This window comes from Triturus cristatus, chromosome 5_1 (genome assembly GCF_964204655.1).
Source record: "Triturus cristatus chromosome 5_1, aTriCri1.1, whole genome shotgun sequence".
NCBI classification, from domain to species: Eukaryota; Metazoa; Chordata; class Amphibia; order Caudata; family Salamandridae; genus Triturus; species Triturus cristatus.
In genome coordinates, this window is record NC_140587.1 from 801,500,307 (window position 1) to 801,519,727 (window position 19,421).

At 43.4% G+C, this 19,421-nt stretch overlaps 1 protein-coding gene across 2 annotated transcripts in view; it reads right to left on the reverse strand.

Moving 5' to 3' along the window:
- Positions 1-2,899: 2,899 nt before the first annotated feature.
- METTL4 (methyltransferase 4, N6-adenosine) overlaps positions 2,900-19,421 on the reverse strand; it is a 284,442-nt gene continuing 267,920 nt past the window's right edge. The window contains exon 8 of one of the 2 annotated variants that reach the window (XM_085605820.1): positions 2,900-4,661. In XM_085605820.1, coding sequence (XP_085461946.1) covers positions 4,516-4,661 — 146 coding nt within the window. In that variant the 3' untranslated portion in view covers positions 2,900-4,515. The remainder of the gene's footprint in view (positions 4,662-19,421) is intronic. The other variant, XM_085605821.1, reaches the window with a different exon arrangement.

Sequence of the window (19,421 nt, forward strand, 5' to 3'; positions counted from 1 at the left end):
TACTGGTAACATGGAACTTTTCGCTAAACAGTTACTGGTGACTCTGTTGGGCCGACACACGTTCTCCCCTGAGTTCATGGTAGAATGGGCTCATTGATCATCAGCCCCTAAACCATCACTTGGCGCTCCTTCCCGCCCTGTGATAGCGCGGTTGTTAAATTACAGGGATTGAGATGCTGCACTGTGCAAGGCGAGGGAAGTACGCAAACTCAAATATGAAGGCACCATGCTGTCGCTTTTCCCCGACTTCACCCCCGTGGTGCAGGAAGCAAGACGGCAGTTTGCTCCCAAGAAACGCAAACTCCGGGAGCTCAATCTGGATTATGCGATGCTTTACCCAGCCAGACTCAAGGTCACGATGGATGGCAAGCCCAAGATCTATACAGACCCCAAGGTTCTGCAGAAAACCCTCAAGGGTTACGGCTCATCCGCTGCTAGACAGCGATGTTCAGACACTGAGGAGCAGGACAGTACCCCCCCCCGCGGATCACTTGATAAACAAGATTAACTCTCCCTTAATTTAAGAGACGCATACTCTACACGGAAGATACATTTTACGAAATGTTCTCCTATGCAAGATCACTCTGTGCGCTATGACCAACTTGCAATGGGGTGTGGGAGGGCATTGGTGGTGGCAGCGATCTGCATAGCACACACCAGAACATGTACTGGGCTAGAATGTTATCGCTTTGTATTGTTGTGGTTCCATTGGTGTGCCTGCCGCACAGGATGCACATACGTTTTTTTTTTGCTCATCTCACTTGTGAATTAACTATTGGGGCATAGTATCTAGATGGTAAATATGAGGGGTGGACGGTTGGGTATCACAGGAGGAAGGAAGGGGTATAGAAGGACTCGGTCTAGTAACATCCGCCCCTGTGTTTTACTCACTTTGTGACAAATAAGTAGAAAAGAGCTTTTTGTTGTTTGTTGTGTTGAATTTAATCGGGATAATGTGTTGTAGTGGGAGGTACGGTGATGTTTCGCCTGTGCCTAATTGGGGTTGGCATACCGTAGGTGGGGTGCATGATGCCTTGGGCGAAGGGAGGGGGGATTATTGTTTCTGTTTTGGTATTGCAGTACACACTCGCCAGGTAGAGACAGATGCAGATATGGCAACAACTAGAGGGATGGCAGGACACGGTTACATGAAGTACCAAATGGCATCTCGGGGATTAATTCATGACACACATAACAAAATTCGACTTGGAATGTTAGGGTTCTTAATGACCACAGGAAGGTGAGAAAGGTGGTTGCCTATCTAAAACTTAATGAAATCGATATTGCACTGATCCAAGAAACTCATCTGCCTTATAGTAGTAATATGCTTTCCTCCAGGCCACCTCAGGGTCAATTCACCTCAGCGGGCTTTACTACACATAATAGGGGTGTTCTCAATTTGGTGAATTTGAAGTCTGGCATCACATTAGAGGAAGCAATGGGGGACCCCAATGGCAGATATGTAATTGTCAGGTGTAAAGGGCAGGGCATTGATGTATACGTTGTAAATGTCTATGGTCCAAACTACGACGACCTGCATTTTTATCACTCATTATCCACTTGTATGCTGAAAAAATCCGACATTCTGCAACTTTGGGGTTGCAATCTCAACTGCAGTCTGGACCCTTCCCTAGATCGCTCCAAGGGATCCTCCAGAGGCCCTTCAACCGCAGCCAGAGCGATTAAAGATATAGCATTACAGTTGGGACTGCTAGATGTATGGCGCGCAAGATCCCCGGACATACGGAGCTTTACCCACTACTCACATGATACCCACAACAGAATTGATTACTGGTTAATCTCTAGAACACTGCTCACCCGCTTGCTAAATTGTACTCCACTCCCTCGCTCCTTTTCCGATCACTCCCCTGTACTGCTAGACATGGATTTTCCTCCAAAAAAGAGCTCTCCTTTCACATGGAGATTCCCTTCATATTCGCTGTTAGATACAGTCTTTAAAGCAGAGATGGCATTCTCAATCTCTGAATTTTTCAGCAATAATCTGGGATCAGTTGATTGCTTTACCGCGGTCTGGGAGGCGTTTAAAGTATTCATTAGAGGGGTGGCTATCTCTGAGAAATACGGGAGTGCTGCGATTATTGAGGAGCAGATTGTCTACGCTTGAGGGGCAGTTAGCTAGTCTGGAACGTTTCTTGCTGCATGGGGGAGAAGATGGCATTCTGGAGAAATTGGAAAAACGCTAGAGGAATACAATGAAGAGGCGGATAGGGAGGTAAAGCATTTGGGAAAATACGCCACTGCAAAAAGATATGGTGAGGGGGGGAATGCCCCAGCTCGGTTTTGGCATCACTGCAACAGCGTAAAAGAGAATCTGACAAGATTGAGGAGCTGCGGGACGAAAGGGGTGACCTAATATGTAATCCTTTAGAGCTAGCAGATAGATTCCGTAGATACTATATGGAACATATTCGAATCCTCTGGCTTACTAATGTGCACAGAGAATACCTGCATGTTTTAACTTTACTGCTCTTGTTCTTTTGGCCAATAATATATGCAGTTGTGTATTATTGTAAAAATGACTAAATAAAACAATTTAAAAAAAATCTTGATCACTCAACATAGGCACAATTAGGTGTGAGAATTTACATCTTGTTTTCATTCAGACTACCTGTAGCAGTAATCAGACATGATCAACTCCGTCGAATAATCAACCACTCCCTGGTGGCCAGGGCCTGAACACTGCACTTTCGACCCACATTTAAAGGTCATCTTCTGTTTCACTGTCAGTGAGATAGGCAGCACCAAGGAGGAGATGGGGTGCTCTTCTCAGTTACTACCAACCAAGCAAGGGAACAACAGCATTCAAACAAAAGAGCAAGTTCCAGCCTGGCCTTACTTACGTGTTAAAAAAGAGAAGAAAACACAATTGATTATCTGATTTACATTTGGCACACCTTTTAACAGGACAACTTTTGCTACTGTATGTGTTGTTCTTATTACCTGCAACAAAAGCAAAATTAATAGATCACTGATATAACTGCGCTATAATAGCTACAAAGAATGAAAATATTACGATTATGATTAAAGGGTTAGAGTACTAACTTTACCCAATAAATAACATCGCCACAATGAGGCCATCACACTTTTCAATCACTTTTGATATTTATATAAAAAATGTATTGTAAAAACAAAACGGTCAAATCAACAAAGTTAGGAATTTGGCTGATATGTCTTATTTAGTCATTACCAATGAAGAAAAATATCGTTCAGCATGTTCTTCGGGACTAAAATAACAATAAGAAGTTCAAATATTTGGCCTTTTACCGTGATGCTACTTACCAAACAACACTGATATTTGTGTCAAAGGGAGACACCCAACCATAAAATATTTTACAAAGAAATAATCCCTCCCATGCCCACGTTTTCTCCTGAGACATTTTGTTAGAAGGCCCAAGGTCCCAGGTAGAGAAGAAAAGAAAAAAAGACTCAGAGTGGGCCCCAGAACCAGTTCCAGATATCTACCATGAGTGTGAAGTAGCAGTACTGACAATTGGATTTGAAGGCGGGTTCCCTGCCCGATAAGGCTGGCTGCTGGGGATACGTTAACCAGAAACCTCTGAACCACCCTCTCCTTCTCGCCCAGGTCTCCAGTGGGTATCAGGGATTTCCACCTGACTGGTGGGTGGGCATTAGGGGTATAGTATTCTACTTAAAAATGTTTTTAATATCATTCAAATATATTGTAGGTCAATTTAAAAACGCAAAAGCATTTATCAAGGGCTTTTTAGATGAGTTTATACCTCTTCTTTAAAATGGCTGCCAAAAAAGGATCCACGTTCTCTCAGGAAGGCCTGACTGGTGGGTGGGCATAAGCGGTACAGTATTCTAGTTAAAAACATGTTTTTATTTCGTTCAAGTATGATGTATCTCAATTTTAAAAAAGCATTTACTAGGGCTTTTTGGTTGTGTATATACGGCTTGCACAAGATGGCTGCCAAAAGAGTAACTACACTGTCAACTGTGATCCACACAACTATTAAAGCATGTGCCACACAGGTCCACACGCATACACAATGCTTCAACCAAAGCAGAAGGAGCCATTACATTTCAGTATAAATGAAATGTTAGCCTGCATGACAGCCAATGAGAAAGACTCGTCAATGTCATGATCCCGCGCTAGCTGCCTGCAATTTATAAAACAGCAGCACATGAGTGACATGAATGTAGTGTGCAAGTGCATGTTCCATATTATGGACGTCTTTTACTGTCACAGCTAACTGCCTAGAGAATGTCCCACTTGACAGGTGGCTTATTAAAAACAGAAACAAAACATGAGTTTTCTTTAAAAAAAAAAAAAATACATCGAAAGTGTGGATGCCATTCAGAAAGCACAATGTACAGCTAAAGCTCACACCCCCAGAGCACCGTAGGAGAGGTGGTTTCTACATGGAGTTAAATTGCAATAGGTCAAATTCTATTTACATTACTTTCAAAGTGGCGCTTTGGTAATACAAAAACATTTCAGTGCTACAAAATATTTTAACTAGATCATGGTCAGCTTCCATCCTCCAGAGGACAAAAGTAATCGATGTGCTGGAATTTGAGAACCTCATTGCCCCAACTGGTCCAGCCGGCCTGCAGGTTGCGCGCAAACAGCTCCAAGCACTCTGCTCCCGGCTTGATGTAATCTGTCAGGACCTCTGCAAAACACAAGCAACGCAAAGATGACGAAGAGGAGGAAGGCGAGCACACACAAAAAATCAATCTCTTCTCAGCTGCTGGAAGATGAAAAAAAGGGATGTGTCATTAGAAAAAGAAGACAGCAAATTAATTTCAAGGATTTCATCAACAGGCCTTGCTATTTATAGGGAGAAAATCGTTCAAAATAAGCGCCCTTGAGACCGCGAACCACACCGACAGAACCTTCAATAGGTGTGATTTATCAGTTTTCATTTAGAGACGGGGACTCGGGATTTCACAGCTATGCGGGTGACTTTTCAATTTTTCAATATAGTCATCTTAGCACATGTCTCCTGGGTGCAGACTTAATGTTCCAAATGTTAGGCACGTCTAAGTGGAGGAGTGAACCCAACGAGGACAGGATCTGAGCATTTAACAAATGTTAGCCCTCTAAAGCCCTCCAACAAAAAACGTCACTTCGGGAAAAATGTAATATATGCTGCAGCTATGAGTTATGGTCAGGCACCCATTCTGTTGACTATTCCTTTTGTAATAATATATACATATTCTGCTCAACACATCTTATTCTGTATAATGTGGTTTGTTTATTTGTATACTTCTTTTGTGTCGTGCTTTTCCCAAAAAGTCGTATGCAAATTCATATCAGTAAAACTCAGGGACAAATTACATTGGTTCTGAACTGGAAACAAGCAGGAGAATTTCCAGCTACAAGTGAAAGGCACAGGACACATTAGGAAGGAATCACAGGGCATTTCTGAAATGGAGGTTTCTGTGAGGAAGGCTCTTGATGGGTAGAGTTAATCACTAAAGAATTGCCTGACACATTGCAATGGTCACTAAAAAGAACATCTCAAAAGGAAAGCGCTTCAGAGAAGCCTTGTCAGGTGGCAAAAATGGTAGCAAATACAAGCAGATAAAATGGGAAGGTCTATACTAGAGGCCAGAGAACCAAATCAGCACTATGGGGGTGATTACGATACCACCGACCACTAACGCGGCACTCAGGAGACTGCCCGACAAGCAGTCGGCGGTTCGACCGCGGAATTAGGATGCGACCACCGGGCTGGCGGTCGTAAAGTGCTCTTTTTCACAGCGGCTTATGCTGCGGCCTAGGGAAAGGGCCGCAGCACAAGTCGCAGTGGAAACGAACACTTCCTACACGTTCATGGACCATGTGCCAAGCACTATGTGGTGCATGGCACATAGTGCATGGAGATGAGTGGGGGAACTATATGTTCCCCCAGGGCCACTTTGCAGTGGCCCATGTTTGGGGACCACAATATCCCTTTCCGACAACCTATACATTGCGGTGTTCCTCCCATGAACACGCTGCTGGAAAGGGATATCCAAATTTCAATGGCAGAGCCTGGATTGGCACTACCGCCATTCTGGGCCGCGACTCCAACCCCCACCCCGTCAGGATCGGAGATCTTGTCGGAGGCAGTAGTCTGGACTCTGCCCGCTGTGGGCCTGATCACCAGTATTAAAATGCAATGATCGAACAAAAGGGCTGTCAGCAGTCGGACCCCACCGACTGCCTGTCGGTGTGCGGTCCGACCGACATCATAATCAGCCCCCATACTCTGGAAAATATAGCCAGCTTTCAACGACCCATAGGGATCTTGAGAATGCTAAATCTTTGAGGTCATTGGCTCACAGACTAATGATTAGCACCACTACATGAGCATTTAAATTAACAGCCGATTGCATTTAGGTGTTATTAAAAAGTCTGACTCATGGCTTGGATTCCAGAAACTTTGGGTTTGTTTTAGTCTTGTTAACTTTAACCTTCCTATTCTCTTGTTTGTAAATAACGTTTTATTCGTTCTTTAAAAAAGTAAGACTGACAAGATACAGATTTTTTCTGTTTGTGATTGCTGTGGCATACTGTATTTAGCCCCACACATTCCACCTGCTATAATAAACCTAGACTGTTTGACTAATAAAAAAAAAGAGTCTTGGCTCACAATTTGCAGATAACAGAATCCAATGACCCGAGTTTACAGTGACCACAAACTGCCACTTGACTTAGAATGCAATTCGTGATGGTTTGCAAGAACTCTGAGGAGTCAGATGTAGCTGCTGAGATATTGGTGTCTCTCAACAATTCACAAGGTGTATCAAGTAACTTTTCTTCTATATCTAGTTGTTTGGATTGAATTTCAATCTTGAAATATATTTCACACTTACTGTGTCTACTCTTTTACTCCAGAAAGTAGAAAAATGTGCTCAACACATCCTCTCCATTTTTATTGATTCATGTCTGGATAGGCGAGCTCACACAAAAGTGACTGAGTTATTTCAAGAGTTTTGGCCCTTGATAGAGTGAAGTAGCTCGTTTAGCTACTTATTTGAGTCTCACGAGGTACGAATATAGAATGCTGACATGCTGCTGTACTGTAGGTTGCATTATTGTAAAGAAGTAAGCGAACATAAGACAAGAAGTCTGTTGAAGCAGGTCGAAGGCTAAAGTTGCTGCAGCAGGGGTTGCACAGATTGATCACATAATCATATATATGAGATCAGGTGCTACAGTCAGTGGTAGCCTTATCTGTATAGCTGGCTTTTCTGGAGCGGTGAACCTGTTTAAAGATGCAGGTTTTTAGTAGACTAAAGAATGGGAGCAAAAATTAAATAAATAGTAATAAAAGAGAAACTGAGTAGGTTGGTGGTTCTGATGTGTGCACACAATGTGTTAGAAAGGCATAGGTTGTTGCTATACAGGAGCTACCACAGCAGAGAGCTTGCTTATCCTTTGGGATTTCTTAAGTAACATTATGGCCTGTGTTTGGTAAGTGGAGTGTGGAGCGAATTACATGGAATGCAGAAATGTAGAAGTTTGAAGCACGTCATGGCGAGCTAATGAAATATTTGTACTTCAGTTGTTTTATATCTTGATAGCCCAAGGTATCTTGCAACCATTTTTTAAATAAAATATAGTGGGATGATTCACAAAAAGTATGTGTGAATCGTGAAAGTGAGAAACAGTCTACAATTTCTGGAGATTTAGTGATACTAAGCTACCTATGAACCAAAAGAAAGAAGTAACTTTAGATATTTGGGAAAGTTACTACTTTTTGGAAATTGACAAATCCCCATAGGTAAGCCTGAACATTTATAAATTAGTAGCTTGCATTTCGTGGAATGATTATTTGATGAAGACGATTACAGTTGCAACATGACATTTCTTTTTTCATAGGGCGCATATTTTTTCTAACAGATCACAGGTAAATTTTGAGTGTGAAAAACCATTGAAAAGTTTTGTGAGCAGTGGCTGCTGCTTGGGATCCAAGTGCTGTACTAAGAAGGTAAAATCCACATACCTGCAAGCCGCCTCTTCTCTTCCGTCCGATGCAGGAAACGAGAAGCCCACAGGCTCCCAGACTCCCCTAGCCAATCACGACACTGCTGTCACCAGCATTTCAGCAGCATTGTGATTGGTCAGACAGGAATTGGGGGCCTGTGCATATTCTCCACCCAGGCTATGTAATACAGCCGAGTGGAGAACATGCTAAGGGCGCATTACTGTTTGGACGTCTCAAGACAGCCGGCCAAAATGTCATGCGTACTTAAGAAGGGCTCACATCTCCTCCCCCTGCTGTGTGCACAGCCTAGCCCTGCCTCGCACCTAAAGCCAGGACGGAAAAATAAAATGACAATAACATGGTGTTATTATCATTTTATTTTTCCTGTGGAGTGACGCTCCTCCACCTTAGCGGAGGAGCCGCCGCTGGCCCCATGATGTTTCCTCTGGTGTCTTCAATCTGAGCATGATCCAAAGTCAAGCAATAAATTCCCTGTGATACACCAGAAGGCCATCAGGCAGCATAAGGCACAGCTGTATGTCACAAAGCACAAGAAACGAGGCCAGTCGCGATCCAAGTCTCCGGCTTTGTAGTACCCATGCTGCATGTGATTGTGCCTATAAGTAGAAATAGTTTGTTCAGTATTGGACCCCTGGCACAGGACATTCTCCCTCCTCCATCAGCTTGCGCTCCAGTTGCGTCTCTCAGTTCCAGAGCTCTGCTCTACTGATCCCTAACCTTAAACATAACATTTTAAGCTCAAAGGCTTCAAACTGTGGGGTGAACTACCCTGGGGTTGCCATAACATTATCTGAAGGACGCGCATCCACATTAAATCACTCTCCTTACAGCGTGGACGCAAACTGCCTGTGGAACAAAGACAAATGAAAGCTTAACCCACACAATAATGGTGATATGTGCCGGAACATCATTGTGAGGGTTAGAGTTAATTTGAACTTCTTTTCACAGGCAGTTGTGTTCTGTGAAAACGTCGGTGTTAAGTGTTGAGAGATGGCCTGATGAGTCACTGGAGCCCAGAAAGAGGATGCACTGCAAGGAGGGGGCACTATAGTCACCTCCAGGTAGACTGAAGGGAGGGGGCTCTCCAGGAGCCAGTGGTGATGAGGTAATAATCAAAGTGAATTATTTTAATGATGGTAATTTTAGATTCTAGTGTGTTAACGAAATGTACATTCTATAAGCAGGTATCCTTGCTGCGGGTAGTTGTGTTGCCCCACTTCAGCACATTGTTCAAGCAATTGTAGCATCCCTTGCCCACCTCCACCTTGGGGACTCTCTCTATTGCACCTTTGGCCAGAAACGAATGAACCTCCTTAGCAAGGATGGTGACATGGACAGCAAAAGTCTGAAAAAAAACTGGGGGAACAAAAGGGGGAAGTAGATATGAAAGGGAGGGCATAACCACGCTGAACAACCTGTATGACCCATTGTTCCTAGTTGACTGCATGCCTGCCGGGGAGATAAAACATATTCTGCCCCTACAAGCCACACATCCCTCATTACTATTGTAGGGAGTATCAGAGAAACTTGGCAGTGGCCATGGCAGATGATGAGGAAGACGAGACTGACCTTGCTGGTGGCTGCTGCTTGTGCCCCCATTCTCTTGAGCTCCGAAAAGGCCTGGTGGGCTGTCTCTGGTGGTAAGCAAGGCCCCGGTTGTTGCCTTGAAACTTCAGATATTGTTGATGAAACTGGTAGGCCAGAGTTAGCCAAGTAGCGAGCCATAGCATGGCTATCTTTGAACCGTTTGATCCTTGTCACCAAGCATCTTGGACCCATCAAACAGCATGTATATTAAGGACATCTGCATGTTCCCGGAATAGCCCATAGTGCACATCTATGCAGGACGCCAAATCACCACACTGGTGCCTATAGCGCAGCCAACACAGTCTGTGGTGTCCAACTCAGCCCATAAAACATATTTTGCTGCATCTTGCTCATCGTGGACTGCCTTCAATCAATCAATCAGTATTTGTAGAGCACGCGAATCACCCGGAGGGGTATCCAGGCGTTGTGTCTGTGCCCAGAGGTAGTTCAAAGGGTCTTCGCCCAGTGGGGCTTGCCTTAGTTAGATCTGTTTGCTATGCCAAAATCACTCAATGTTGCGTCCTTCAACACGCTGGAATTTACATCTCAAGGCTCCTTGGAAGACGTGTTTCACCTTTAATGGCATTCCGGGCTCCTTTATGCATTTGCATCTCTACCTCTGCTATCACATGTTCTGAAGAAGGTCAGGAAAGACTGGGGATACCAAATGAACATCCCAGGCTGTCTCCAGAACTATAAGTACTACAAAGCTTTATCTGAGTGTAAATTTGACCTATGTCTGGGAAATTCTTAATTAAACAGGTAGGTATATAAGTTACACATCCTTAATGGATGCTAAGTGTGTAGGTAATGTGCACAAGTGAGGAAACATGGAGGAGAAGGAGGAACGTTCTAAGGGTATTTTATATGCGATATGTCATACTGTGATGGTAGTGTTTGACCTTAGCAGTGGTAAGGAACCATGAAGTGGTACATCCCAGACTATGAGGGCTGTCTCTGCCTTAAGAATTGTCCTTGTACATTGAATGGTGGCACCCCCTTCCACAGAGTAAGGTCAACACCATTCGGCTGAAACAATCCACACTGTACAATGCTCTGAACAATAACGCCCAGGACTTGGGACACGCCCCACGTTTCAAGTTTAAGTATTACCCTAATTAACATGCCTTAACAGTACAAGGGCTCCCACATTGTGATGGTAGAGTCCGTCCTGCAATATCCACCAGGATCTTTTTGTGAGATGTCCCACACTGATAGTAATGTGGGCCTCCAGTGTTTGTGCTACATATTCCACACTGGAAAGGCACTGCTTTTCTTAAGCCATGGCCACTGGGATTTTGTTTAAAGATGCTTATTCCACACTGTGAGACTCCGGTATTCCTTCAGTCATGGCCGCTTGGCGCTGGCCATGAGCATTCCATAGCATAAGGACACCGTATGCAACAAACAATGGTGCAAGACAGCCGATTCTACACCGCAAGGATAATGACTGCCCTGAAAAATGGATGCAGGCTTTGCTGCGAGACATTCCACGCTGTGAAGAGACTGTCTTCATCATTTGGTACCAGGCTTGGCTATGAAACATCCCAGGTCACAATGTGGCAATTTCTCACACATTGTAAGCGAAAACCTTAACCCAGGAAACAGCCCAGTCCTTCCACACACAAGGTGTTCCACACTTTGTGGGCAGCGTCTGCCTTGACCATAGCTGCTAGGCCTAGGCATAGGGCACTGCATCAGGGCAGTTTCTATCCCGAAAAATGGCTGCCGGGCTGCTGACCCTGGGCATAAGACACAGCATCAGGACAGTTTCTTACGCAAGCAATGGCTGCCGGCTATGTGGAGTGTCCTGACCGCCCTGGTTTTGGTACAGGTACTCTCTGATCTTACAGGATACTTGGTTACCTGTTTGTACAGGGGTGTCAAAGGCTGCAATTTTCTCTCATGTTTCCCTCTAATTTTTTATTTAATGCGGGATAAGCTGAGATTAGCAGGAAAATACCTGCCAGGACTTCAGTTGGAGCAGTCGCCTTTCTTTTCCTCCTCTCCCTAGCCCGGTCCTATTCCAGGCTTGTAGAGTCTCAGGTTTTCTCATGCTACCTTGAAGATCGCAATGCACCAAGTCTTTCTTTTGAAGAGGGAATGCTCCCTGACAGCCCACTGTGAAACATCCCGTGCTGATTCATTTGTTTCTAAAGTGCAGATCGCTGCACTCTCAGTAAGAGCAGCTATGACATTTTGCGTACAATAGCCCTCAATACAATAACTCCTATTCACTTACAAATTATTAAATGTGATGTATCTAAATAATTACAAGTAATGTACTTATGTTGAATAAATATTAATGTTACATGAATTTCTAAATTTAAAAAAGGTCAATAGTTGTTAAAAAGTACAATAATTCTGTGTTATTGTTGTAACATTATATATCTTTTTTTAATAGTTGAAATAATTTATTTAAGAATTATTTAAGAATTAGTTCCTATGGTTTTTTTAAAATCCCTACCCCTATTATTTTCTCTGGGAGGGTGTTGTAGTACTTGTGGATGGCCATCGGTGGTGCTGAACATACTCCACCTGGGAGCTGGATTATATTTTCGGCTGTTTTGTATCCTATGTGACTGTAGGAAGTATAAAAGTGCCATTTGTGAATAGGAAAGGCCTTTCTATTTTGTGGGTGGATGTATGCCCCTCCCTATACTCCTCTCTACTCCTCCCTTAACCGCTCCTTAATCTCTCCTAAACCCTTCCCCTTTAGTAGTATTATCCTTTTTCCAGCCACTCCCTCTTCCCTCCCACATTTACTACTAAAATGTAGGCATAAGTGTATGGAAATATCTGCAAATAAAAAATTGGAGAGGATAGATCTCAGCACGTAGGTTAGTGAATAGCATTTTGTAGTATATTAGTAGTACTACTGTAGTACTACTAAATGCAGTTTGCTAATAGACCCATTGATATTTGTATTGCATTTAATTATTGCACTTACTGAGCAGACTAACAGCTTCTCTAAAAGAATCAGAAGTGTTCAACAAATGTGGATCCACTGATGTTTATTGTAAAGAAATAACACAGGTCATGCTTTGATTTTTTCATGACCCAATAACTAGTGGCATCATTCTACACAGCTAGGGCTATTTTGGTAAAGGAGACAAGCCATAAAGAGGTTGGAAGCCGTGGGCGCCCGGCACATAGGTGTCTTGCTAAGGGCGACTGTTATTATATATCAAATGGTACTCTGTAAAAAAGTTTATCTAGGACACCCCAAGCACCATCACAACACTGGAAGCGGGGGTTCTGCTTCACTACCGCCATTCTGATGATTGGCCTTCTGCCAAGGTAGCATGAATGCTTGCCCACTGTCATTCTACTTATTATTCTTCTGTTGGCAGCATTTACAAACAAATGGCACAAAGTAGGAGATAGCATGTGAGGTCAGTGGTATCAGCACCACAATAGGATGCCCTCCAAAGGAAGGGGTGATCACCAAGATAGAGTAAGACCTCTGTTGGAATTGGCCCTTTTTGCAGGGTTAGCCCCAAACGTTATGCTTCTTCCTCCTACTTTTTTCCTGACCTGTGGTTGTTGGCATTAGGATTATGGGCACTTTACTACTGCTGATCAGTGCTAAAGTGCATATGCTCTATGTGTAAATTGTTATTGTGATTGGCTATCCATGATTGGCATATTTGTATTACCAGTAGGGCCCTAGTAAAGTGCACTGAGTGTGCCAGGGCTGGTAATTCAAATGTTGCTAGTGGGCTTGCAGCACTGATTGTGCCACCCACATGAGTAGCCTAAAATTATGTCTCCGGCCTGCCACCGCAGTGCCTGTGCGCAGTTTGTTAACTGCCATGTTGTCCTGGCCAGTGTACACACTTGGCAGGCCTTACCCATCCCTTTTCTCACACATTGGACACCCCTATGGTAGGCCCAAGGAACCCCCCTGGGCAGGGTGCAGTGTATGTGAAAGGTAGGACATGTACTAGTGTGGGTAGCATGTACTGATAGTGAAATGCTGCCAATTTCGTTTTTCACGATTGAAAGGCTATCTTGCCCATAGGACAGAATGGGGAATGCTGTGAAACATGTTTACCTGCTTATCTTCCCATAGGAGCAAGATAGAAATTTGGAATCTGGTATCCTTGAACTCAGAATTTAATAACACATCTTTTAGGAAGGATGGTTTTTAAAGTCAGTGTTTGAAAATAGCACTTTTAGAAAGTGCCTTTTTTCTTGCTCAACCTTTCTGTGTGCCTCTGCTTGTTTGTGGATTGACTGCCTGGTTTGAGAGTGACAGGGGCTGGGGTGGCTCCAGGAGGCTGGGTGAGTCAGCACTAGGCTGAATAGACCTATCTGCATTTGGAGTGGTGGAAGGAGTAGCACCTGGGCCTGAATAGGGCTGTGCCTGCCTTCCACAATGCTGGCTCCACCTCCTGCGTGTGTTTGATGACCCTGGCCCACACTAACAAAGGAAGAAGTTGTACACTGGCAGAGTGCACCCAGAACTGGTTTGGACTGGGTCCAGGACCCCGCACACATAGAGAACAAATAGTTTTGGGGTATAAATATGAGAGGTGAAACCCCTGAAAGTTAGACTACTTCATGATCATGAGGAATCCCTGCCAAAGAAGATTAGCTGAAGAGACTGAGGAGAAGTACTGCCCTTGCTGTGTGTCTGGGGTTGGCCTGCAGTTTGCTGTTTTTACTGAGGAGAGGACTAAAGGACTATGCTGTGTGCTGTGCCCCCTGCTTGAAGAAGGACTGTGCTGTGTGCTGTGTCCATCTGAAGAAAAGTCTCCAAGGGCCTGAGTAGAGCTGGCCTCCTGTTTCTGAAGTCCCAGGCACAAAAGTACTTCACCCAAGCTTCCTTGAACTTCCTTGCTGGGAGTTCTGACCTGCCAGGATGTGCCTGTAGCTGTGTGTGTGGCCCTGGAGGTTGCTACTGCTGTTGGGAGTTTAAAGAAACTAAAAAGAAGCAAGAAAATCTATCTCCGAAGCCATCCATGCAGCCGCTGCAATGCCGCAACCTGCATCGAGGCCCGGGGAACCGCTCGTGAAGTGACGACGCAGTGCCCGGCCTGTTCCGCAGCTCCGACCCCCTACGACACCCGCCGACAGTGATCAGCCGTGACCGACGCCAGCACCTCGCATCAACCCCGTGTCTTCGCCAAGTGCCAGTATCCCGTTATTGCGGCACCGATAACCGCCGAGGGTGGCGCAAGAAACTCGCCGACGTCGCATCGTCACCGACATCATTTTTCAAGTTACTGTTGTTCGGGGGTCTGTGTGACTCCGCACCCGACACTGCGATCCTCGCGGGCGGCGCCGTACTTTGGATTTTGCCCTGTCCTGATGTCGTGATAGCCCCAGTTGGTGCTATTTGATTTCTACAAGATTCTTTTTGCAACAACCTTTTAAAAGACATTTTATTGAGTAGCTGTATGTTGGATTTCTGTCGTTTTGGTCTTGTGTAGTTTAGATAAAGATATTTTATTTTTCTAAACTGGGGTGGTGTCCATTTGTGATGTTTTTACTGTGTTACTGTGAGTGTTGGTACAAATACTTTACACATTGCCTTTGGGGTAAGCCTGTCTGCTCGTGCCAAGCTACCAAGGGGGTGAGCCGGGGTTATCCAAAGTGTGTATCCCCCTAACCCTGACTAGAAGCAAGGGTCCCTATTTGGCCAACTAGAGACCCCCATTTCTAACAACCTCCTACAAGAACTCCTCACCTTGCTAGCCCCTCTCACACAGCCCTTAACATTTTCCCATTTCACCCGCAGATTTCGCCCTCTTATTTTTCTCTCCAACATACTTGATCTCCAGTGTATATTTTGTAGAAGAATAAGTGCTGGTGCCCTGGCCCTGCTCAGAAGCCCTCAGCGGGTACCGGTACACGAATACTAAGGCTATGTCGTCTGGAATCTACCTTGTGCCTCTTTAATCGACTACCAAGGACCCCTCGCCACTTTATCTCACTCTAGCAGGTTCCTGATTTCCATTTTTTCGAAGTTTTTTCTGGCTTGATCTATCTCCTTTTTTCTCCTTTGTGCGTTTTCCCTCTCTTGCTCTCAGGAAATGTCTGATAACAAAAAATAAGTGCTGGTCCTCAACACTGAGGGCCGATGGGCCCCACTGGCAACCACCGGCTCAAATTAAGTACTGCTGATCTCTCTCACTGCACCTCTTTCCTTTCAAACCTTACACCCCACTACCTCCACCATCCAAGAAATATCCAAGTTCACCTTTAAATCAGAAAGGAAGTAAAGACCTCCCAAAGAGATGTTGCAGGATCACACCGTCCAATAACGGGAACCAATCCTAAGACACAAGGAGAGTATGGACATTAATTGGCTCAGGCCCATACCCACCTAAGAACAAAAAGGTGTTGCCTCCGAAGGGATGGTAGGCAAGATCACATGCACAACTATGTATCACTCTATTTATTCTACTCCAGGCAAAAGCTTAGATAAACGATCGCAATTACCGGGGAAGTATTAACCACCCATCAAAATATTTATCACAGGGGACAAACTTACAACCCTTTTCAAACAGGCAGAACAACAGTTTTGAAATCAAATATTCCAACATTTATTTTTGACTCCACTACATGTTTTAATGCTGTGACATATGACAAGATAAAGAGCACCACTCTGGTTCCCCACACAACACCAAATCGGACAAAGGCTCCCACACTACTAGCCAGCAGCATCCTTCCAATCAAGCACAACCTATGGCATGGCTTGCTACCTCTTCACTAATGAATGATGCACCTCATTAGATATGAAGGGCTACACAAAAGCCAGCCACAGTACTATTAACAGTCTATATATGCTTTGCTTCTTGATTGAATCTGTTCCAGTCCTTCCGCAAATCTTTTCTCCTTCACATACTGTTTCCTGACTGCTTTTAGTTTTCCTTAACCATAGCAACAAAAAATCTCCGTGCTCCCATACGTCAGTCAAGTGCATTTGTGCCGTTTTTGCATGTTTGCTACTTTTTGTTAAGCGAGCAAGAACTATATATACTAATTAAATAAAGCAGGCACTGCCATGAAGATAATGCACTGAAATGGACACATCTGTGCCTATTGCTGCAGGATGTGTGTAGGAAAGAGTGGCAATGCATACCTACTAGCATGTATAACTAATTAATTTTGATGGTGATAAATGTTCTTAGGTAATATTATCATGAATGTGTAAATTTATGTTACCCTAGAAATTCATGCTGTATGTAAATGGGAAGATTTATGTATGGCAAAAAGCCATAAATCTCTTCTCTTTATAAACAGTATTGAGTTACGCATGCAGACATATAATTTGCGCACTGGTCTAACAGAAATGTTTGAATACCCAAACATTGCAAATTAGACACACACAACATTCTTGGTTTTTAACGTGTGGCTCTATTCTCTATGGGATTGGACAGACACATTTGAATAGCGCTTGCCTCCTGCACTGTAGCTGCCATATAATGAAGACCATGGAGGACGCCATGCTGTTTCACAGGTGCCCATTCATAAACCTCAGAGGACAAACTCCACTCTCCATCTCTCCTGTAGACACCTCCTGTAGGGAAGCTGTTCTTCCATCAACAGGTAACCCGCCTTGACAGGCATGCTACTATAAGACAACAATATGCACAGGAACTCTACTAAAATAATTGGGACTGGAAAACTGATATTGTTTTCCCATGACAATAAATTAGCAACTAGTCTGCAAGAGTGAAATAAATTAAAATAATGAGAAATATGAAAACAATCCTTCCTTGTTTCCTCAAGGATTTACTGATTTGCTAATTGGATTTACCCAAATGCACGGGTGTCACTTCCACACCCCTGAAATTACAACACTGGGGGGGGGGGTCCTCTTAAATCTGGAAATGCGAAATTAATTGAGGCTAGGGTTAAACCACGAGAATCCCTAGAAGAATGAGAAATTATATGTGGAATCGATAATTCCAGGACTGACTATAGTAGCCGAAATCTGAAGGAGAAATATGACGGATCCGCTGTAACTTTACAGACCTTACAATTCCCTATAGGGCCAGTATCAGAGTTCCCCGCACCTTTGGGAATGGCAGGCCTCACAATATCAGGGTCACAATGCGCGAAATTGTCAAAGTTCTGCGTGCTAATTCTCAATACACATTTCCAATTTGCTTATTTATAAGGCGATAATTGCTTTACACTTCTGTGTCGATTTTTGCTACTTAAATATGTCGGACTATCACTGTAAACAAAAATTCTATTTGTCTGCTGTTTAAGAAGACTGTCAGCCTGTTACTACAAGGGACGCCTTCTGAGAAAGTAATACCTCAAGAGGTTTTTAAAGCATTGTCTCTGCTTGGCACCGATGCCAGTGCCACACACTATTTATTTGCCTCTTTTCTGAAGCTGTTTGAAAGAAGAAATCCGATTTACAAGTCCAAATAGCGTTCTTTATAAGGGAAAAACCACTTCTTAAATTCAGAAAACTTGTTTTTGCACTCCTAAATGGATTTACTCATACCAGGGGTACCTTATGAAGTCATTACTTCTGTAGTTGAGGAGTAGGGCGCCCCAGGGTGAGAATGTCCCAGAGGTTTGTGCACAACCACATGTGGGTATTCACAAACCATTTTCAGTCATATTCCCATCCTCGAAATGGTCTGATATTTAATCCTCTCAATTACAACAGTAAAACCTTTCCAAAGTGGGAATGGAACACCAACGAAGTGTTTCCGGAAAGGGAAAAATATTTTCTCGATGGTGAAAAAACAGAAATACGTTTTTTTGCATCTGAAAATATAAATGTCTGTGTTCTTACATGTAAAAATGAATTAAAACATTGTTCCATGAGTATAGCTTAAATACTGATATTGGCACAAGTTTCCAGGTATAACCAAGAAACGTTTTACCATTGGTTGTACACTCACTTCAATGGCATATCCCGTTAGGATATTATACGTTTTGCTCAAGTGCATTTGATAATCTTTTTTCTACAAATGCAGATGTGTGGATTGCTCAGCAGGTCGTTGAAACTACAAGCAAAAATCGCAGTTTATATTTTTTCATCGGACCTATTTAATAAAGAAAGCTCGCAATTTGCGCCCCTTGTGTTACTTCTACTTTTTTAACAAATGTTCAACTGTCTTGGAATTCACAAAGAATTCTAGGAGTACTTCTGGGAAACTGAGCCTCTCGCAGAAATCCAGGAGGGTTGAGATATGTAGACATATGCACTTGCTAACATGTTTTCTATTTGGAAAAAGTACTTTCTATACACTTCCACTAATTTGGGAAGGGCGGATCTTGCAACTCCTTTTCCAACCCTAAAACAAGAATTACTCCTGCTCAAAGCAGGAGTAAATATGCAAGTATTTCAAGGTGATTATTGAAAAAGTTTTAAGAATATCCACACATTTTCAAACGTGTAGCTATCCACCACCAAAGTGGGACACCCACAAAGAATAGCTATGAACAGATATACCCACATCACACTGATGTCATTGTGCATGTCTGTTAATTAACTCAAAAAGTCCAAATTTACTGTTTGTGAATCACAAAGATTAATATACTGCACATGTAAGGGTCACACAGAAGCATAGATACATTTGTGAATCAGGGCAGAAGCATATTTCAAGTTTCTTTTTTTCTATTTCAAAGAAGTTTTCATTAGAGTTTTGTACGAACAGGATATTACAGAGAAAATGCAATCCATGGGATGGTACCAACATATCGTATGGAGGCAACAGTATATTATATGCTGAGAGAATCTCATATAACAACGGAGGGTAGGTGTAATTGTATATGTGTGGGATAATGAAGTGAAATGAACTGTTGTTTATATAGCGAGGGAGTGAAATTGTTTAGTGAGAGAAGAGTGTGTGGTACCCTGGTTAG